General features: G+C 35.6%; 1 protein-coding gene across 1 annotated transcript in view; it reads right to left on the minus strand.

Annotated features, from left to right (window-relative positions):
• Positions 1 to 20,087, minus strand: part of LOC149814112 (GCN5-related N-acetyltransferase 6, chloroplastic-like) — a 37,074-nt gene extending 16,987 nt beyond the window's left edge. Inside the window, exons 1-5 of the mRNA XM_089989593.1 lie at positions 19,693 to 20,087; positions 2,976 to 3,201; positions 2,812 to 2,864; positions 2,641 to 2,677; positions 2,114 to 2,185 (exon numbers count right to left, since the gene is read on the minus strand). Of these exons, the coding sequence (XP_089845719.1) occupies positions 2,114 to 2,185; positions 2,641 to 2,677; positions 2,812 to 2,864; positions 2,976 to 3,201; positions 19,693 to 19,832 (528 nt within the window). The 5' untranslated portion in view covers positions 19,833 to 20,087. The remainder of the gene's footprint in view (positions 1 to 2,113; positions 2,186 to 2,640; positions 2,678 to 2,811; positions 2,865 to 2,975; positions 3,202 to 19,692) is intronic.
• Positions 20,088 to 24,463: the final 4,376 nt, after the last annotated feature.

Genomic DNA, 24,463 nt, shown 5'->3' on the forward strand with positions numbered 1-24,463 from the left:
TTGAGATGTCTGATCTAGGACTATTACGATATTTCCTCGGCATAGAAGTTGCTTATTCTCCTAGAGGGTATTTGATTTCTCAAACTAAATTTGCTTTTGACATTGTTTGCAGGTCTGGCATCTCAGATGAAAAGAAAGTAGATACTCTATAAGTAGTTAATGTTAAGATGAAAAATGATGATGGAAAACGACTTGAAGATCCTACTCCACTTAGACAACTTGTTGGAGCTCTTTCCTACCTTTCTATCACTCGGCCAGACATTGCACATGTTGTCAACACAGCTAGTCAATTTCAACATGCTCCCACCTTTGTTCACATGGGAGCAGTTTTACGCATTATTAGATATTTAAAGAGTTCTCTTTCACGAGGACTTTTCTTGTCTGCATCATCTTCTTTAATTTAATTGCTTATATTGATGCTGACTGGGGAGGTGATCCTAATGATAGGCACTCAACCATTGGTTTTTTTGTGTTCTTAGGTGAATCTCTCATATCATGGAGGTGCAAGAAGCAGCAAAAAGTCTCTCTTTCCTCCATTGAAGCCGAATATAGAGTCATGGCAATCACCACAATGGAAGTTGTTTGGCTCCGAAGACTGTTAACTGACATGGGAGCTGAAGCAACACAGGCCTCACGCATGTACTGTGACAATAAGAGTGCAATCTACATCGCAAGCAACTGGACCTTTCATGAACGTACCAAACACATAGAGATGGATTGTCACTATGTTCGAGAGGAGTACATACACGGCACCATTGATCTGTCATATGTTACATTTGAGTACCAACTATCATATTTTTTCACCAAACCTCTTGCGGCTCCCAGATTTCACTTCCTTTTAAACAAACTTTCGCTCATTGTACCGTAAGTTTGAGGGGGAGTGTTAAAATGTAATATAGATATATAATAATAATAATAATAATATATTATTATATATATTTATTTTTTTATTTTTTATTTTCTATAAAATTATTGTACAATAAATCTTATCTAGTTCGTATCGAACTAGATAATATCTAGTTTGGTTAAGTTCCACTTGGAACTTAACCAAATACTAGCTGTTGGAACTAGTCCAACAGCTAGATTTCTAGCCGGTGGACTAGTCCAACAGCAAGAAATTAGCTCTTGTATAAATAGGGGTGCAGCTCCCTTGTAAACTTCACTTATTGTAATGCTTTTCAAGCATCTTTTTTACATAAATAAAATTATTTATTTATGTGTGTGTTGTTCCTATTTTACCCTTTTTAAGGCTTTGCTTAAAGTGTCTTTTAGACACTTCGTTCGATCATTCCAAGGGCATTCGTGGAAGACCACCATTTCATTACAAACCTAACCATCCACATCACATGTTAGACATAATGGTTTCAAAATGAGATAAATTTGGGTGAGGTAAAATACTTTTTGTTAAATAAAAAACAACAAAAGATAAGACAAGCCATCCTCGTACACATGGTTGACTGCATTCTTGGCGAGTTGTACCGAATTTCCACCCTGTCATAGACTGGATTGGGCTCACTATGGCCCAAAAGGCCATTTAGAAAGTCCTTGACTCGCCAACAGACCAACCTGATATCCCAACAGGCTCAGGCTGGGCCATGTATTATGATGAAGCTTAGGCCCAAAACCTGGGTACAGGGAAAAAAACTTGGTTATGCTCCAACAGAGACCCATCCAAAAACATACTGTCTGACACAGGCCAGATCCAGGTCTTATCAGATTTAGGCTGCACACAGCTCAGCCCACCCACGCCATCCCATTCTGGGTGGGGTACGGCGGTACGCGACCTGATGCACACCCCAAAAATGACAAAAATGAGAGATGTCTACAAGTCAATGCAGCATCACTGTCACTTATTAGCATCTGCTAAGCATTTGCAATTAACAATCCATGAGAGCAGATATCTAAAAAAAAAAATCCCATATATGCACCAAACAATTGTCATCACATGTCACTCGTACTCATTGTGTATCTCATTTCCACACCCTTATCCTAATAAAACAGTTAACTGTGCATGTTAAATTGCAAATAAAACAATAATCGTTAACCAATAAAAAAAACATTATATGTCCATCACATGAAAAGAAAAAAGAGGAATAGTATGTAATATACGTACTGCAACAATACAATAACACTTGAATGTGCTTCCTGGGTGTTCAGCACATCGCTCCTTCAAAGAATTGAACTCCTACAATACAGAGGGCAAGGTTTGAATAAATTTAGATTTTGGAAGAACAATAAGGAAGAATAGTCAACAGTCTAGTCGAACTCTCAAAAGTAGAAACTACATACTATCATCCATGTAATACATCGAAACAACACCAGTACCAACAACAACAATATCAGACTATGGGATTTTTGTGTGTCCATTTTGATGACCATGTTCTTAACAAAATCTTTTGTCATACAGATTTATAATCACCTCTCTCTCTCTAAATTACATATACAGTTGCTAAAATTATAAAAAAAACCCAAAAAAGGGGAAAAAGCATGTAGAACACATCCTATAGGTCACTGAGCACCAAAGAATCCTAAGCTAGTCTGTAAACAACAAATGCTTAATAAAAGAAGTATACAGTGTCATCAGAGACGTGACAAACATATAACTTAACTATCTACTTTAGTCTGACAATAAAAACAAACCTGTTCTGCGAAGTTCCTTTTGTAAACATCAACATGTCTGTGAAACGAAATGGTGAATATTGGCACGATGCCATGGCAAAGAGTTGGGAGAAAAAAAAAACTCTGAAACAACTAAAATGAACAAAGAAAAGTTGGTGACATGCTAAAACTCAAATAAGGGGGAAAACTGACCGTAAGTATGGCACATTTTCCCAGTGACTCTCGGCCCGTAGCCATGCTGCTGTCTATTATGAAACAGAAGGAACCATAAGTCAAGAAGGGTGTGCATGTGTAGGTGACACCGAACTCTTCAAGAGTTTCACAATGCAACGAATCTTTCAGACAAGAAGATTTACCCAATATTCTTCATCCAGTACAGCACCCCGTGCAACATATCTACCAAAAAACCTTTTAAGACCATTCTGGCACTCTTCGTCACTAACTTGCAATCTATCAAATGAAAGGTCAGGCAATCTTGAGATGTCACATGAAGGGATTGAAGAATTCTGAAGACTTTGAAAACCATCATTGTTCAGTGCTTCAATCCTTTTCCATCTATTGGAGGAGGTAGTTAGCACATCCCTGAGACAGATAAACGTCCATACCAGTCAACTGACTGCAAGCAATAAATGTTCTGTGCATACAACATTCCATGGATGCATACAAGCAGATGTATCCCTATTCTAGGTGGACTCATGGATTAATTGCTTCTACATCCCATTAGGGCAGACCATATGAACACCACAAGCACAATCCATTACCAACAGAGCAAACATGGAAGTAAATGGAAATAATGCATTTCTAGGGCTATTATTTGATAACTAAATATAAAATAAACAGAAATAGTTTCAATCACAAACAACTCCCAAAGCAATTGAGAAAATACAGAAATCTTTCAAATTGATGCACTACTGAAATATTCAGTATTTATCAGATAATGGAAATGAATACCATCCTTATTGTCTGATCTTATGCGGACTCTCTTCTAGAAATATGGAATAAACTGGACATTGCTGTCAAAATGTCTTCAAAGAGACTATGTGCACAAAAGCACTAAGTCCTCATGATGTGTGCACAAAGGCACAAGAAGAACACTTGAAACAAGTGTGCTCAAAGGCACAACACATACAAGAAATTACAAATGCACAAAGGCATAAAAATAAAAGAGAATCTTTATTGAATAGGAATAGAGCTTTTGCTAAAAGCTTGAAGAATACAAAAGGGGGAAAACCCCTATTTATAAGACACTAGAGGAGACCTTGGAGGGGCTCCACGTATAGACGTTGGAGCCCCTCCAACGGTCACAAGTGGGCCCTCCAAAGGCTGAAAATAAAAGAAATAAAAATAAAAAAGAGAAAAATAATTATAAACATATTCAAAAGAGAATATGCATAAAAGTGAAAACAACAAATTTACCCTTATCGGGTATTACAAAATATATAGAGAGAGAGAAAGAGTTTACATTTTAATATCACATTTTAACATCTACCCTCAAACTTACGGTGTGATGACCGAAAGTTTGCAAAGAAGAAAATTGAATCTAGAGGAACAAAGCGCCTTAGTAAAGAAATCAGCCAGTTAATATTCTGATGTCACATAAGGGAGATCAATGACTTTCTTTAGGTATTCTTCTCTAACATAATGCCAGTCAATCTAGATATGTTTCATGCGCTCATGAAACGTGTGATTCTTGATAATATATATTGCACTTTTGTTGTCACAACACAACTTTGTAGACCCTTGAACATGAACCCCCATATCTTCCAACAATTGTCGAATCTAAACAATTTTCATGGGTTGCAGTTGTCACGGCTCGATACTCAGCCTCAGAAGAAGACAAAAACACCTTTTGTTGTTTCTTGCATCTCCAAAAAACCAAAGATTCACCTAAAAAGACACAAAAACGAGTGGTGAAGTGATGATTATTTGGGTCACATCCCCAACCAGAATCAGTATAAGCAATTAAATTTAATTTAGAAGATGAAGATAGAAATATTCTCTTATTTATGGACCCCTTTACATATCTGATAATTTAAAGAATGGCACTCAGATGAACTGATGTAGGGGCATGCTGAAATTGACTTGCAACATGTACTGCACGAGAAATATCTGGGCCTGATAATGCTAAGATACATCAATGACCCGACGAGTTGCCTGTAAGGAGTAAGATCTTTTAGAGAAATCCCATCATCAATCTTCATTCTTGTTCCTACTACTTCAGGAGTTTCACAGATTTTATCATCTATAATGTTTGCCCTGTCAATGACCTCACAAGCAAGTTTAGTTTGAGACAAAAAATAACCCCAGTGAGAATAGGCAACTTCAATACCTAAAAAATATGTCAGAAAACCTAAGTCCGACAATTCAAATTTTTCTTTTAATGTACACTTGATACTCTTAATTCATTTGGCATCATCACCAGTGATCAACATACCGTCAACATATAATAACAAAATCACAATTTCTGCTTCAGATTTTTTGACAAACAAAACAGTGTCAGTATAACATGAAATAAAACTATTTTCTACCATTACATAGTTAAATCGATCATACCAAGCCTTGGGAGCTTGTTTCAAACCATAGAGAGTTTTTCGCAGACGAAAAACTTTACCCTTACGCACATCCATACTTGGAGGAGCATCCTTATAAACTTCTTCATTTAAGTCTCCATTTAGGAATACATTTTTAACATCCATTTGATATATGTTCCATTTTTTAATAGATGCAATGGTAATTAGGCACCTAACAGTAACCATTCGAGCAACGGGGGCAAATGTTTCATCGTAATCTATACCATATTCTTAACTATACCCCTTGCCGACTAGACGGGCTTTATATCTTTCAAGAGATCCAACACTCTTAGTTTTGACTTTGAAAACCCATCTACATCCTATAGTTTTATTTTCATTAAGAAGATTTTGAAGTTCCAATATTTTAGTTTTTCTAAGAGTTCTAAGTTCATTATCCATAGCTTCTCTCCATTCGGCAATCTTCTTCGCTTCTTCAAAGTTTTTAGGTTTTATATATGAGTGAATGGCGTTAAGACAAGCTCTATATTTGGGTGAGAAGGAATCATAGGATATAAATATAGAGGGAACTCTTCTAATTTTTTTGGTTCTTCGAGGAGAGGAAGTAGATTCACTAGGTTCACTATATTTTTCAATTGCACTTTAAAGTATTTCTATCTCTACGTGTATAGGAGATAGGATCACTAGATGTTTTTTCTTCGATAAGATGATCAATAGATTGATGAGAAGAGTTGTTATTTTCTTTTATTTTTCCATTATTACTAAGATCATTATATGTGAATTCATCATCACTAAAAACATCATCATTTCTAGATAACAACTCAAACAAAAATGAATAATACATATTTGCTTTATTAGGTTCACATTTTTCAAAACCACTAACATTTTCCAAAAAAGTTACATTTCTGAAAACATATAATTTATCATGTTTAATATCGTAACATCTAAACCCTTTTTGAGTTTCAGAATATCCAAGAAATGCATAAGGAATGGCCTTTGGTGAGAGTTTGTCTTTTGTATCCGTAAGAACAAAACATTTGCATCCAAAGACTCAACCTATTGTAGTCGGGTTCTTTTTTATATAAAATTTCAAAAAGTGATATTTTATTTAAATTTTTTGAAGGAAGACGATTTATAAGATAAACGGATGCAAGAGTTGCCTCGGCCCAAAATCTTTTAGGAATGTTTTGAGAAATAAGTAAAGTTTTAGTGGTTTCAATAATATACCTATATTTTCTTTCGGCTAAACCATTTTTTTGAGGTGTTTTAGGACACGATTTTTTATGAATAATTCTATAATGTTCAAGATAATTTTTGAACTCATTTGAAAGATATTCACCTCCGGAGTCGGTCCTAAGAATTTTTAAGTTTCCATTAAATTAATTTTTAATCATCAAGTGATGTGCCTTAAATGATGCAAAAACCTCATGTTATACTTAAGAAAGTATATCCAACAATATCTAGAGTAATCATCAACAAAAATAACATAATATATAAATCCTCCTTTAGAGATAATGGGTGTAGGTCTCCATACATCCGAATGAACAAGTTCAAAAGGTTTGGTTGTAAACGTAGATCTATGTTCAAAAGGCAAGCTTCTCATTTTTTTCAAGAATACAATCATTACAATTGAAGACACTTTTACAAAGATCTTTAACAAAATGTAAATAAGATACCGTGATGACATTAGTATGCCCAAGTCTTTTGTGTCAAACATTTATATCTTTATATTTGACAATATTACAAAAAGAGTTCTTTGAAATTTGAAGAAATTTCATATAGGATAGATCTCTCTTCCTAGAGTCTTACCCAATCAACTTCGCGGACCGGCGATCTTGTATCCAACATTTATTTGATGAGAATTTGATCACACCCATGGTCCGAGAATTGAGATACCGAAAGCAAATTTAAATTTAATCTAGGTATAAATCTAATTTTTGAAATAAAAAAAAAAACTTGATTTTCAAAATTTTCAATCCCTTTGATCTCAAGAGAAGCGTCATCCGCGGCTGAAATAAAAGAAGATATATTTTTTTTGTATTCTAAAAGAGAAAAAATATTTAGAGTCATATGAAAGGAGGCACCCGAATCTAAAAGCCAAGAAGTCTTACCGGGAGGAGAGAAGGTTGGCATGGCAGCCCTGAAAATAGATCCCTTGAAAAGAAGTTGAAGAGCCTCCAAATTTTGACTTAGAGACAATGCCCCAGTGTTGGAAGTAGATGGTTCATCTTCCTTATAAGGTTGAAATGTTGTAGACATGGCCACCTTCTTCTTCCATTTAGGACAAACTAGTTTGATGTGCCCCGGTTCTTTGCAAAAATGACAAATGATTTTGTTATAATTTCTTCCTTGGTACCTTCTATTTTTGCTACTATTTTGACCACCATCTTCTCTTGCTCTTTGATTTTTATTTTGATATTTATTACAGTGAGGGGGTTTGTAGGTTTTCAAATTATTCCCCGGTCTAGACACCGCATAAGCTCCTTCATTCTCATCTTTGTTTGAAGGAATAGCAAGAACACTCAGATTGGTTTTACTCAAACTCGAATATAAAAGAGAAAATCTTATTTGCTCGAATTTGAGTCTAAACCCATTCAAAAAATTAAAAAATCGATCGTCTTCCAATTGTTTGTGTTGAATCTCAATGGCTTCTCCACTCCATTTTGGTTCGAGCATAGCAGGCTCATCCCAAATAGAGGACAATTCGGCGAAATTTCTCTAATAGTTAATTCGCCTTGATGAAGGGTCAAAGCCCTTTTTTGGACATAATATTTGTGAGACAAATCTCTTGAGGTATACATCCTCTCAAGATATTCTCAAATTTGATACGCCTTTTTAAACTTTAAAATATTTGCATTGATTCTAGTCTCAACTGAAGAGAAAATCTATGAGAGAATTTTGTAATTTTTCATCTCATTCTTCATGTTTTTTGTTATATTCTTCAAATGCTTTTGCTCTCTCCTCTCCATCAAGAACCTTTATTTCTCTTTTTTCAACTATAGCAATGTTTTGCTCGGGTTTCGGGATCGTACCTTGGATGTAACTCCAAAGTCCCTTACCCTTGATGTAACCTCCATATTGTCGAACCAAACATGATAGTTTGACCCGTTGAGTTTGAAACCAAGGAAAAAGTGAGAATCTTTTTCCACCATGGAAATGCTTTTATGAGAAAGAAATAGTCTTCTAAATTTGAAAGCTTACCACAACCGGTCTTATTTGAGCTTACTTGATGTATTGTGCTTCACTTAAAATAGTTTGCAATAGCTTTTCACGCCAAAAGAACGAGAAAGAGGAATGGGCACGTTCTTCAAGGCAACCATCATGATGATGCAATACCCGAGCTATTTTTCTAGAGACCAAGCTCTGATACCATGTGAAAATGCCTTCAAAGAAACTATGTGCACAAAAGCACTAAATCCTCAACGTGTGATGTGTGCACAAAGGCACAAGAAGAACACTTGAAACAAGTGTGCTCAAGGGCACAACACATAGAAGAGATTACAAAGGCATAAAAATAAAAGAGAATCTTTATTGAATAGGAATAAAGCTTTTGCTAAAAGCTTGAAGAATACAAAAGGGGGAAAACCCCTATTTATAAGACACTAGAGGAGACCTTGGAGGGGCTCCATATATAGACGTTAGAGCCCTTCCAACGGTCACAATTGTGACCCTTGGAGGGGCCCAACGTCTATAATGTGAGCCTCTCAAAGACTGAAAATAAAAGAGAAAAAAATAATAATAAGTACAAACATATTCAAAAGAGAATATTTGTAAAAGTGAAAATATCAGATTTACCCTTATTGGGTATTACAAAATATATAGAGAGAGAGAGAATATATATGTATATGTGTATATATATATAGTGTGAAAATATCAGATTTACCCTTATTGGGTATTACAAAATATAGAGAGAGAGAGAATATATATGTATATGTGTATATATATATAGTTTACATTTTAACAATTGCAACGTAGAACACATTTTTTCCTAGAATATATCTAGTTTCCTAGATAAGTGGGTCTGTCCAAAAAACGCTTTCAAACTCCCTAAAAATGAATTTTGATGCCTCCCAGATCACCAAGTAATAAGCATAGTATAGTTGGAAAAAAACCATCCATCCAAGTAAAAGTAATGCTTTGTGTCACCAAATCTGTTCGATGCCATAAACGAAACATTCAAAAGTTCCAATATGCATCATTCGCAGCCATCGTACCTAGGAAAATTCAACATCCAATATATTCAACGATACTAGTGAACAATTTCTCTTAGTCCAAATAGATAATTCCACCCCACCATAAGATGGTGATCCAAACCAAACAAGTTAACTCCTAACAGGGGTGGAGCCACATTAGGGCCAAGGTGGGCGCATGCCCACCCTGACGGAGAGTTCCCCCAATAGGGAGGGTTCGGGTCACAGTGGTCGTGCATGTTAAAATATATTGTTATTACATATATATATCTATATATAGAAAGAGACACATATACATATATCTTTATATATATATATGTATATATATATATATATATATTTTGTAGTACCCACTAGGGGTAAAATAGTCTTTTCACATATAACATGCATATCCATTAGGGATATATGTTTCTTTTTTTCTTTTTTCTTTTTTCTTTTTTCTTTTTTCTTTTTTCTTTTTTCTTTTTTTTTATGTTTCCTTTTATCCTAATAGGAGGGGTCTACCATAGAGACGTTGGACCCCTCCAATGCTCATAAATATGACCGTTGGAGGGGCTCCAACGACTCTATGGTAGCCCCTTCTTGGATCCCTTTTGTCTATAAATAAGGGGCTTATTCATGAACCATTGCTTGTATGCTTGTGCATCTCTTAGTCACTTAATGACATTATCTTTTCTCATTAGTATTTGGTGACATGGTATTAGAGCCTTGGTTGTGAAAGCATCATTAGAGTACTTTTACTTATGTTTGAGTAAATTTTTAAGTGTCATTCTTTTGTTCTTCATCAAATTCCTCCAAGATGCCTGACAACACAAAGATTGATCTTTCATTCAAATTGAATGGAACAAATTATAAAATGTAGGCGACCGCCATGGAAAGCAACCTCAAAGGTAAAAGACTTTAGGGGTATGTATGTGGAACCATTCCGAAACCACAACTGAAGCTTACAAAAAACGAAGGAAATGAAGAAAAGGCTTTAAATGAAGAAGAGAAGGCTAAAGCTATTCAAGAGTACCAATTTAAAGTTGAAGATTGCGAAAGTGAGCATGCCAAAATATTGGTATGGTTCATGAATAATGTGGAACTCAAAATATGTTTTAATCTTGCCAAATTCAAGAAAGCAAATGAAGCTTGGTTCTTTATAAAAAGATATGTACACTAAAAAAGACCTTGCTAGATATTTCTTTTTGCAAGAAAAAATAAGAGAAACCACGCAAGGGGACATGAGCATTAGAGACTACTATAGTGCTCTATTACCATTATGGGATGAACATGCTTTTCTCGAACCACAATGAGAAGGAAGTGATATTGCTATGAGGCAAGAGCAAATGAAGAGAGAGAGAGAGAGAGGTTCTTTCAATTTATTCATAGGCTTCATCCTGAATTTGAACAACTAAGAAGGTCTCTTATTCGTAGGGCCTCTACCCCTCTTAGTGAATTTTTAGCCGATTTATGCAAAGAACAAACTTGCTTGGCTCTCAAGAAAGATATTGATGAGGTCCATGTGGTACCTAGACCGAGAAATAATATGAGGTCATACAAACCTCCTCATTTTTTGAAAAATAACAATGGTGGAAGAAGAAAAATTATTTGTCACCATCATAATGAAACGGGTCATCTTCAACCGAATTGTCTTAAACTCAAAAAAAAGGTGGCTTCCTTGGGAGAGTGTCAAAGCAATTCAAGTGAAGAATAAAAAAGAGATGGAAATATAAAGGACTCCATTGCACAACTTACCGAAACTCTCCAACAATTCATGAGGATCAACCCTTCCACACCTTCCACCTCTGATGCTGCAATCTCTTTAATTTTCGGTACGTCTTCTTGGATTTTTTATTCGGGTGACTCTTTGCACATGACTCTGAATGCATCTCTTTTGTCAAAACCAAGTCTCAATTCTTTTAGATCCTTTGTTTCTACGACCGATGGAACATCATTATATGTTGAAGGAATAGAAAACCTTGAAAAAATTTATGGCCAAAACAAAGAATTTCATGTTCCAAAAATTAGAATAATTCCAAAACTTAATTTAAATCTTTTTTCGGTCTCTCAAATCATCGATTTTGGATGTAGTGTCTCTTTTTCGCCAACCAATTGCTATGTGCAGGATCTTCGGTCCGAGAAGCGGATTGGGCAAGGCCACAAAATAGGAGACCTATATTACATGGATTTTTTGTCTTTATCATCCAAATCTTTTTGTAATCATGTTCAATCTAAAGATCTTGAGACTTGGCACAAAAGGCTTGGTCACTCTAGTATTTCTAAGTTGTATCTTTTTTCATTTTTGAAAAAAAAATTTGTAATGAAAAAACATTTACTTGCAATGATTGTATCCTCGAAAAAATGCATTCGCTTTTGTATCTACATAACAATTTTATTTCTAAAAGATCATTTGAACTAGTGCATTCGGATGTATGGGGACCGACACCCGTTATGTCTAAAGGAGGTTATTACTATTATGTTGTCTTTATTGATGATTTTACTAGATACACATGAGTTTATTTTATACAAAACAAATCTGATGTATTTTACAATTTTAAAGAATTTCATGTTATCGTTCAAAATTAATTTTAAAACAACAGTCATTTTTATATCTAATTCCAGAGGAGAATACATGCCAAAAGAATTTCAAAACTATCTTAAACTAAACGGCATTATACATCAAAGATCTTGTCCAAAACTCCCCAACAAAATGGTCTTGCCGAGAAGAAACATAAGCATCTCATTGAAACAACAAAGACTCTTCGTGTTTCTAAAAATGTTTCAAAGAACTTTTGGGCCGAAGCCACTCTTACCGCCACTTATCTCATAAATCGAATGCCTTCCTCTTCTTTAAAAAATGTCTCTCCTTTTGAGAAATCGTTCAAAATATCTTCGGATTTTAAAACATTGAGAGTTTTTTGTTGTAAGTGCCTTGTTCTTTTTCAATGACAAGATAAACTATCACCAAAAGCTCGTGAATGTGCTTTTATTGGCTATGGTGAAAATAAAAAATATTATAGATGTTATGATATCAAAAACAACAAACTTTATGTCTCGAGAAATGTGACTTTTCTTGAATAACAAAATGGTTTTGAAATTTAAAAATCTAAAGAAGAGATTGACTACTCTTTCTATTTGACTTATTACCTAAAAATGAGTCTAAAAGTGATTTAATTTGTGATGACAATTCACATCAAATTGTTGATTCTCACAATGAGAATTATAATGATATACATGTGTATACTTGGCGTGAGGGCAATGAACCTCAAAGTGTTTCTATATATACTCTTAAAACACCTCCTTAGAAGATCAAGTTGAAGAAACACAACCTAGGCGATCTTCTAGGAGTAGTAGACCTCCACAAAAATTCGTGTCATATGCTTCCTTTTTTTCAAATTATAGAACTTGTCTAATAATGATACATTCCTATCATGAGCCTTTCAATTTTAAAGAGGCTAAGTAACATTCACATTAGGTTGATGCTATGAGACTTGAACTAGAAACCCTTAACAAAGCTAATATTTGAACTATCGTAAATCAACCATTAAACAAAAAAACTATTAGATGTAAATGGGTTTATAAGGTCAAAACCAAGAGCGCTGAAACATTAGAATGATACAAAGCTAGGTTAGTAGCTAAAGGATACACTCAAGAATATGGAATCGATTATAAGGAAACATTTGCCCCAGTTGCTAGGTGTAAAAACCTTGATAGCTTTAACACCTATTAAACAAAAACAAAGGCCTAACTATCGACTCGATGTTAAAAATGCATTTTGAAATGGGAATCTTTGTGAAGAAGCATTTATGGATCCTCCGCTGGGTCTTGAGATTGGTAAAGAAAAAATTATTAAATTTAACAAAGTCTTTTATGGTCTCAAACAAGCTCCAAAAGCTTGGTATGATCTTTTTAGTAAAGTTGTTCTTGCTAATGGTTTTATTTCTTGTTATACTGACACTGAGATCACATAACTATCATTTTGTTATATGTCGATGACATGATCATCATTGGCAATGATAAAAAGGGAATTGAGCTTATTAAAAATATTCTCAAAAATAATTTTGATATGTCTGACCTTGGGTTTCTAAGGTATTTTTTAGGGATCGAAGTTGCATATTCTTCTTGGGGGTATGTTCTATCTCAGATGAAGCTTGCATCAGATATTATGGGTCGGCCTGGATTAAATGATTAAAAGAAAGTGGAAACTCCCGAAGTAATCAACGCCAAGATGCGAGCCATTGATGGAACTCCTTTAGAAGATCTCACTCCTTATCGTCAGCTGATTAAATCACTCACATATTTGTCTATTACCAAGCCAGATATTACTCATGTTGTTCACAGTGCAAGCCAATTCCAGACTGCTCCTACTTCGATTCACATGGTAGTTGTCATGAGAATTATCAGATATTTAAAAGAAACCATAACAAAAGGGTTATTTTTATCTTCCTCTTCATCTCCTAATAATTTAATTGCTTATACTGATTCTGATTGGAGGGTAACCTCAATTATCGTATTTCTACAACAGGTTATTATGTTTTTCTTGGAGAATCATTAATCTCTTGGAGATATAAGAAACAACAGAAAGTGTTCATTTCTTCCATAGAGACTGAGTACTGAGCGATAGCTACCACTACCACTGAACTTGTTTGGTTGAGAAGTTTGTTCAAAGATATATGTGTCTCTTTCTCTACTCCTTCGAAGCAGTGTTGCGACAACAAGAGTGTTATTTACATTGCTAGCAACCACACCTTCCATAAACAAACAAAGCATATAGAGATGGATTGCCACTATGTTCGCGATGAATTCTTACAGGTTACCATTCAACTACTCTATGTCACCTCAGAGTATCAGCTATCAGACTTCTTCACCAAAGCATTGCCATTGTCATCGCCTCGTTTCTACTTTCTCCTAGTATTTCGTGATAGTGACCACCCTGACCCTGTGAAAGGTCGGGTCAAGGTGGACACCGCCTAGACCCGACCATTTTAAGTTTGCTCTCTCTCTCTCTCTCTCTCTCTCTCTCTCTCTCTCTCTCTCTCTCTCTCTCTCTCTCTCTCACACACACACACACACACACACTGCATTGCGGTTTCTACAATAGCATCCATCGTTCGGCCAGTGGCACTACCTGGAGCGTCTCTGCCAGGCGCATGTGTTGAGGTCCTCGTGATAATGGCCAACCAGCAAAATGAGTACTTCTTCCGACAAGTTGTCATGGAGCAGGAGCAGCACCAGAAGTGGAACCTGATGTCCACATTCCCGCACCTGATGGCCGGCTCCGCCGAGCCTAGGATGATGATGTGAGGGTTCTCAATAGAGCCAGTGGGGGCAGCACAAGGGAAGGTTTTGGAGTTTGGCCCTTCCGAAAGCGTAAGCAAAGTACAGAATCTTTGCCCTAACCCTCATCTTATTAGAAAATTTTGATAATTGGGAGTTTTGATCTTTCATTTTTGCTATGATTCTCTGTTTGCCCTAAATTGGTTTCTTCACTATTATTTTTGTTGTCTTATTCGATCAATTTTAGTGTCATGTTTTGGTTGCTCTTGCCCCAATGGAATTCGTGGCATGTAATCTTCAAGCTACAGTTTTTGTTCCAGAATTTCAATTGTTTTGCCTCTTTCTTTTTGTTGACTTAGGTTCATGATTTGCCTACTTTCTATAATTTTGTTGCACTATGTTTGTGTTTGTACTGTATAGGATTTCCTTTCCCTAGTTTTGTGTCCCTAATGTAATTGATGCAGTGCATATGACAATGATTTTTTGCATCTATTTTTCATCACCATTGATCATTTGTTGAATATAATTACATGTTTCTTGTTGTTCTTTCAAATTTATGCTGTAAATATGGGCCAAACGGTTGCAGAAGTGCTATATGATTTAAAGAAATCATTATTATTAAATATGGTTTGAAGGCTTCATTATCAGAAGTAATTTCTAAACTGAAACAGGGGAAGAATATTATTTTGTTGGTGATCTGGTGTGTTTGGCACTGTATGTTCAATAGGGTAATCTTCATTTTCATTGTATATAGGAGCAACAAAGATGATAGGAATTATTTATGAATCATGTTCTGTATACCAAATTGTATTTCTTGTTTTGTATCATTAGTATAACCGTTAGAGATGTTTCAATGTGATATTTTTATTCTTTTGCTATAGATTGTGTAACGGTAGATGCTTTTATGGATAAAATGAAAGAACACAAACAATTATTTTATTCTTTTAGTATCATTTTTTCAATTAGCCTAATGTATGAATTATGATGGTTGTTAGGGTTTAGGTTTTTATTTATTTATTTATTATGTTAATAGCATTAATATTTAATTAGGGTTTATTGTTTTTTGTTTTTTTCAACTGGCATTAGGCATGAACAATTAATACTTGATTTTGGTTAGAATATCAGGGGTTTTATATATGTTTTCAATTAGCATAAATTTATGTTTCCTTTCCAGATTTAGGGCAATGATTTAGATCTTTTCAAATGACATGAATGTTCAATTAGGGTTCTAGGGTTGTTTTGTGTTATATTTCCTTTTAACTATCATTAAACATGATTCCATTAATTCCCTAAACCTATTTTTGAAAGAGCGATTGATTGTGGTTATCAAACCCCTAAATTTTTGAAATTTTTTTAGGATTTAAATTTTTTATTTCAGTTTTTCAAATAATTGTTTAGTTATACACTGCCGGTCCCAAGCCCGGATAAAGGAGGAGGGTTGCGGTAGGCCAGTGACAGCCAGCATAAAAACTTAGTCATACCCTATGAATATGAACCAATATGAAAATTTCGTTGGGGTGTTCCCTACTGAGCGACGCGTTGTACTCTATAGGCCCAGAGGCAGTGATAAATGGGCAAGGGTTGTTAGGTCGTCGCCCGAAAGCGACGCGTCACACCGGCGCCCAGGTGTGGTGTCAAATAGGCAAGGGTTCCCTCACTTTGTTGGACGGGTGGGGGTAAAGAAGTTAGTCCAAGACCATAAAATTGGGTTAGCTACTTGGAACATAAGGTCTTTAACTGGTAAGTTGGTAGAGTTAGTAGATGTTATGTGTAGAAGAAAGATTGATATTTTATGTCTACAAGAGACCAAATGGGTAGGTGAGAAGGCAAAAGTGATAGAACCTCGGGGATATAAGATTTGGTATACAGTAATATATAGAAATAGGAATGGAGTAGGGATTGTTACGAGTCGTGAGTTTATAGATAATGTAGTTGAGGTCCGCAGGAAGGGTGATAGGATTTTACTTATTAAATTACTATTAGGTACGGATATTATTAATATTATTAGTGTTTATGCACCTCAAGTAGGTTTAGATGATTCCATTAAGCGTCAATTTTGGGAAGATTTAGATGGAGTAGTACAAGGGATATCTTATGGTGAAAAGTTTTCATCGGCGGTGACCTTAATGGACATGTAGGCATTAGTAGGGATGGATTTGAGAGTATCCATGGAGGCTATGGTATAGGAGAAAAAAACGAAAGTGGATAAAGGATTTTAGATTTTGGTTTGTCCTATGATATGATCTTAGCAAACACTTGGTTTAGGAAAAGGGAGTCTCACTTAGTAACATTTAAAAGTAGGGTTAATACGAGTCAGATAGATTTTTTCATACTTAGAAAGAGAGATAGGGGTTGTTGCATCGATTGTAAGGTTATACTGAGAGAAAGTGTAGCTACACAACATAGAGTCTTAATTTTAGATCTTAGAATTAGACAATGCCGCAAAAGGGATAGACATGGGATAGATCCTAGAATTAAGTGGTGGGCACTGAAATGAGCTAAACAAAGAATGTTTGTAGAGCAAGTAGTTAAGGAAGTTGATTGGTGTCTCGAGAAGGATTCAGACTCAATGTGGAATAAGATAGTGGGTGGCATGAGAAAGGTGGCTAAGGAGGTATTGAGTGAGTCTAAAGGCGGTGCACCGCTAGGTAAGGATACATCATGGTGGAACGAGGATGTCAAATTAGCTATTAAGGTTAAAAGAGAGTGTTATAGAAATCTAAGTAAGTCGTGATAATAAGAATTTGGAGAAGTATATGATAGCAAAGAAGGAAGCTCAAAAAGTAGTTCGAAACGCGAGGGATAAGGTATATAAAGAGGTTTATGACAAATTGGAAACCAAAGAGGGCGAGAAGGATATTTATAGGCTTGCAAATATGAGAGATAGGAAATCGAGGGATTTGAGTATGATTACATGTATCAAAGATGAAACACAAAGGGTTTTAGTCAAAGATGAGGAGATTATGGAGAGATGGAAAGATTATTTTGATAAGCTATTTAATGAAAGTCATGCTCAGGATCTTGGAGACTTGTTCATTCCTTTTCATGAGATGAATTGTGACTTCATGCGCAAGATTCAAAAGAAAGAAATTGCAGAGGCTTTGAAGAAAATGAAATCAAGGAGGGCAGTTGGCCCAGATGGTATACCTATCGAGGCTTGGAATTGCTTGGGAGAGAAAGGTTTATAATGGTTGACAAATTTTTTTAACAAGATTTGGCGGACAAATAAGATGCCTAATGAGTGGAGGAAGAGTACTTTGGTGCCTCTATATAAGAATAAGGGTGATATACAATATTGCACAAACTATCGTGGTATAAAACTCATGAGTCATACTATGAAACTTTGGGAGAAGGTGATTGAGTCTAGGTTCAGGAAGGTTGTTATGATATCGAAGAATCAATTTGGTTTTATGCCTGGAAGATCAACTATAGAAGCTATACATCTTCTTAGACAACTTATTGAGAGAAATAGAGAGAGGAACAAAGATTTGCATATGGTTTTTATTGATTTTGAGAAGGCATACGATAGAGTACCTAGGGACGTTCTCTGGTAGACAATGATGAAAAAAGGTGTTTCTCTCAAGTACATTAGTATAATTAAGGATATGTATGAAGTAGTAACCAATGTCCGCACTTGTGGAGGGGTGACAACCAATTTTCCTATAACGGTTGGGTTACATCAAGGATCTGCTTTAAGCCCTTTCCTATTTGCTATAGTGATGGATGAGCTTACGAGATCAATTCAAGAAAATGTGTCGTGGTGTATGTTGTTTGCTGATAATATTGTTTTCATTGATGAGTCTAGAGCTGGGGTTAATGCTAAGTTAGAATTATGGAGACAAACATTAGAAGCAAGAGGTTTTAAGTTGAGTAAGAGTAAGACAGAATATATGAAATGTCGGTTTAGTAAGCAACGAAGTAGTGATGGGAGTGTAGTGAAGCTTGGTGAGCAAGAAATACCAATGGATGATTGTTTCAAATATTTAAGATCTATCATTCAAAAGTATGGAGAAATTGATGGAGATGTAAATCATAGGATAAAGGTTGGGTGGGTGAAATGGAAATGTGCAACTGGAGTGTTGTGCGATCGTAGAATGCCATTGCGGTTGAAGGAAAAGTTTTATAGGACGACTATTAGGTTTGCTTTACTATATGGTACGAAATGTTGGGCTGCCAAGAGACATCATATTCAAAAAATGAGTGTAGCTGAGATGCATATGCTTACATGGATGTGTGGAAATACAATAAAAGATAAGATTCGAAACGAGGAGATACGTAAGAAGGTAGGCGTTACACCCATTGAAAATAAGATGAGAGAGAATCGTTTACAGTGGTTTGGACATATTTGGCGAAGGCCTAATGATGCTCCAGTTAGAAGGATGGAGAAATAGGAAAATATATTAGTTAAAAGAGGTCGGGTATGCCTAGGAAGACTTGGATGGAGATGATAGGAAAGGATATGAATGCTTTGAACCTCACCGAGGACATGGCATTGGATAGAAATGATTGGAGGAGAAGGATTCATGTGGAAGACCCAGAATGATTTTCTTTGTTGATTCATATCGCCGACCCCAATTGTTTTGGGATAAAGGGGTAGTTGTTGTTGTTGTTGTTGTAAGTTTTTCAAATAAAGTAAATTTTTAATTAAGGGTGTGTGTTTTTTTTAATTTGCATATCTACGAATGATGATTGTTAGGATTTACAAAAGCTATTTATGTTTTTTAAAACATATTGTTAGCATATTTTATTATTAATCATTTTTTCCTTTTTACTCTATGTTTGTGCCCACCCTAGTTTAGTTTCCTGGCTCCGCCCCTGACCCCTAACCTGAACACTCACAAAATCTAGTCTACCTTCCCCAACATACCAGAAAAACAAAATCAAGTAATTCAACCGAGACAACAAGCAAGCAGAAGTTCACCGGAACGATCAACGACTGAACAAAAAAAACTAAACCAAGCACAAAATTTCCGAAGCAAACATAACCCAATTATCACGCAATAAAACAACAAGCACTAAAAACAATCGAAAACACAAACCCAATTATTCCAAAACAGCAATTTCACATAGCATCAACGAGCCAATGAAGAAGCAACCTAAAGGGCGAAACCCTAATAGCCCATAGAACGCGACTCCGGCTCGGAAACGCTTTTGGCATGAGAAGCGGGCGTAGCGAAACTTGAAATCGATGGAAGAAGTTCCCTCTGAGCTCCATCGCCCTCCCTCCCTGTACCATCCTGATTTTCCCTCGTCGATCTCATAATATCAACGTTCAATCGATCCACAGAAATCCATGGCGGCGGAGGAAAAGAAATCGGAAAGGGATGGCAGAAACCCTAATCCGACGGTCAGAAAATAAACAGAGAAGGAAAGACGAGATCGAGAAGGAGGAGATTAGGGAACCCTAGAATTTTGGGGCTAGAGTCGCGACAGATCGGAAAAGTGAGGGAACAAATTGAAAGACGGAAAGACGAGAAACGTCCACGTCCCTTTGAAGGGAAACCCGGGAAAATGCTTACGTAGGTTTTCCGGTCTGAGACCATCGTCTTCGGGTCGGGTTTGGGTGGAGAACCATGGGACCCGGGCTTATCTCACAAAAATACGGTAGTATGGATATGATCCGATACGCAATTCGTGCTCGACACGTGTGTTTGTGGATTTTCTTTTTTAAACGCACACGAGGACGCGGACACTTTTAAACAAACAATCAAACCCCTTTGTTGATGTTTTGATGTATGAGAATATTTTACACTGACAATTTATTAAAACATATTTAAAGTAATAATATTATTAAAATAATGCCAATATGTATTATAAGTTTTTTAGATTTTATGATTTGTTTTTATTGTTGTTTAGGATCTTTTTATTTATGGTTTATTTTTCTTGTAGAGTACGAGTTTTGGTTTATTTATGAATTATTTTATTGTATTTTATGGTTTTATGATTTAGTTGTATTTTTTGCATTTGTATATAAACATATATGAATTCTTGTTTTTTTAAATTAAACAAAATTTAATTGATTTTTTTTATTTAGATCCAATCTAAGATCCATATTCGAAGCTAAAATCCATAATTTGTTGATAACCTTTGATGCTTAGATCAAATATAACACAAATTAAAGTGTGTGTGTGTGTATATATATATATATATATATATATATATATATATATATATATATATTCTTTATTTTTTCTTAAATTATCCTAAATGCAAACCGTTTTGCTTCTTAGATATAGCTTGATATCCATTTTTAAGGCTAAAATCCATACATGAACTTTCATAACTAGATTCAATATGACATAGATTAAAACATTTATACATAAAAAATATATGAATTCGCATTTGTTTCTCAAATTACCCAAAATTCAAACATTTTTTGGTACTTGGATTCAGTTTGAGAACCATATTCGGGTCTAAAAACATATTTTGTTGATAAACTTTCATAATTAGATACAATAAGACACGGATTAAAGCATTTATATATCAAAAAAAATATTTCTTATTTTTTCTTAAATTACCTAAAATTTAAAGATTTTTTTGTATCTAGGTCCAATACGAGATACATATTCGAGGCTAACATCCACAATAAACATGTTAAAACACTCATATGGTGGGGCAGATTGAGTTATACCACTACAAGAAATATGATATTTATTGACAAAAAATTGTGACATAAATAATTCATCACAACTTTACGATGGATTAGCGAGAGAAAACTATATGTCCCTAAAATTGGAATTAGTTGATAAATTCATGACAAAAAATTTTTGTTGCCAATGTTGTCGCTAATTTGCGACGGATTAGCGATGGACAAATTTTGTTTGACAGCCCATCGCAACTTTGCGACAGATGAGTGACACATTTTTTTCATTGCTACTCCGTCACAAATTTGTGATGGCATTGTCGACGAAATTGTTCTGTCACTAAATTTCCTGTAAATCCCTAATCTGAGACCCTTTCTTTTCTCTTTCTTTGTTTCATTTTGTCCCCCTTCGTCATCGGTCGTCACCTTTCACCCCCTGCTTGTCGCCCGTCGGTCGTCATCCTTTTGTCGTCAGCCGTTGATCATTGTCCTTTCATCGCCCACTATCGCCCCGCCTATCGCCCTTCCAACCCTCGTCCGGCCTGTCGCCCTTCGCCTCGCCTTGTCGCCCTTCGCCCCGCCTGTCGCCCTTCCAACCTCCAGTCTCTGAAAACCCCACCTCCCTCCCCGCCCTCGTTCCTCTTCGCCCACTCTCCTCTCCCATCCGACCTCCAGACCCTCACTTTCGACCCTCCCTCGCCGACCTCCTCTTCTTCCTCCCTCTCCGGCAGACTCGTCGTGCACTTAATAGGCCACAGAGGGTTGAACCAACCTTCCTCCTCTCTCTTCCCGACTGCGTCTCCCCTCTCACCGCCGCCCTCGTCCCTCTTCGCCCTTTATCCTCTCCCGTCTGACCTTCAACCTCCGACCGACAGTCGTTGGAGTCCCCCCCCCCCCAATTGCGACCCTCCCTCGTCAAACTCATCTTCTTCTTCCTCGTCTCATCTTCCTCCCTCTCGTCTTCCTCAATCGCTCTCTTCTCTCTTCTTGACCCACGTTGATGACCTTGTCGTCGGCCGTACTCCTATTTCGGTAGCCTCACGTTGCAGATGACCCGTGGTCGGATACCCTTTGTTGGTGAGTCTGCAGATATATAAATATGCATTGCAGGTACATAGCTAAGCTAATTGCATGATGCTTAGTTCTAAGCATCGCATGCGACTAAAAATGCAATGCAAAAATAAATAAGAAAAAAATATGAAGGCAAAAGCAATGCAAATCGGGTAAATACCGGTGATGAGTAAGTAATGCAAGCGCATCACATGTTATTTACTTTCTTGGATGCAATAATTTATTGTTCACGCACTCACTTAGTTGTGGATGTCTAGGACTACTTTGTTAGAGTTCGGAGATCATGTTGAGCATGATTTGAATGTATGAAAACAGAAGTGCTCTTGTTTTATAGTTCGGAGTCCATGCAAGTCATGGTAGTAGTTAGCGGGATATTGGAGTGTATTTATTGCAGGTACGAATTTGACATTATTGTGATATGAATGATTGAATGTATTATAATGTTTGACGCGATTATCTATGTGTATCGTGTATCCATGCTTGCATAAAGTTATTTTTCGAATTAATTATACCCTTCATGCAAAATTGTATTATGAAAATATGTTTAATTTAAATATATCGTGTTTATGAATGTGATTTCATCTTTCTAAATATCTTTGTGATATATATCTAACAATGCATGATAAATTTGATATTTTTTTTTTCATAGCATTCTGATGATTTTTTTAACTAGTTAAGATAATATCTGTAACATCATAGATCAAAATGACTGCAAACCGTGAATGGATGTACCGTAGGATAGTTGACAATGAGGTATCGCTTAAATATATGAATGGTGTTGACAGTTTTATTGAATTTACAACGGTAAGTGTATGTACAGTGGATCCCACAGGTCGAATTAGGTACCCCTGCACGATGTGTAAGAACAAATGATTTGTAAAACCTCACGACATTAGATATCACCTATAGAAGAAGGGTTTTATGAGTGATTATCAAAATTGGATGTTTCATGGTGAAGAATATTGAAACAATTTTGACGTACGGGTGGATGTGGTGCACAATAATTCATATTGTGAAGGCGAATCATAAATCAATGTTTGGAACATAAGAACTATTCATATTAGCCTCGCAAGCTCAACAAGTTTACTATACTTTATATCCGAGTACACGGAAGACAGATAAAAATAAATGGTGGGCAGTTTGTAAGGTGAAGTTTAAACTATACCTCGAGTATGATCAATTACATGAAGACAAGTTAACTGAAGAAAGTGATTATTATCAATCAGATGATATATATGACCTCTCTTATGGTCACGATGTCGCACATGGCATGCATGTCATATCTCTATTGTTCGATTGTACATGCATGGAAGAATGTGATTCAAATGATATATTAAGTGGATGGGCAACCAATGAAGAAGAAGAAAAAGATGACGAAGAGGAGGAGGTGAAAGAAGAAGAATATGAAAGTCAAACAAGTGATGAGGAAGCATTCTCGAGCTAGTGAAATACATCTTATAATACATACCTCTATTTGATGTGAATGATTTGAATATATTGAAATGTATTGCAATGACTTGAATAATTTGAAGGTATTACAATGTTTGAATGTATTGTATGAAGTTATTTTCGATTTGATTGTGCATCTTTGATAGGTATAGAGTTATGATTTGAATTTATTGCAATATTTGAATGTCTTGCATGAAGTTATTTTCGATTTTATTACATATTCATGAAGATATAGAGTTGTGTAAATACTCCAATTGTATTGCAAGTTTAAGATACATTATTTATGATTAGCAAGTGATGTTATATCTTATGTTTTAATGTATTGCAATATTTGATGTGAATGATTTGAATGTATTAAAATGATTTGAAGGTATTATAATGTTTGAATGTATTATATGACGTTTTCAGAGATGTTTGGGATGTTTGAGATGCAATGTACGATAAGTGGGCAGGGCATGAATTTTGAAACCGCTCAGCGAAGGCTGCACAAAACCGAGTGAAGATGCTCGATGCCCATCTACACACAGGTGGATCTAAGACTTTTGGAAATCACCTGAAGAAATTGGTAACTCATCAATATATATATTGTCAAATTTATAAGTATTGTTGCATACATGTTAAATAAATCTTTTATCATTTAACTTCGTAGGAAGCAGAAAAAGAAGGCATTGTGTCATACAAAGATGTGTTTGTTGAAATACATAAACGTAAGACCACGAGAGAGTTCATATAAGAGAAGACAAGAACGACAACAGTATGTATTT

This window comes from Nuphar pumila, chromosome 15 (assembly GCF_984573655.1).
Source record: "Nuphar pumila chromosome 15, dmNupPumi1.hap1.1, whole genome shotgun sequence".
Taxonomy (NCBI): domain Eukaryota; kingdom Viridiplantae; phylum Streptophyta; class Magnoliopsida; order Nymphaeales; family Nymphaeaceae; genus Nuphar; species Nuphar pumila.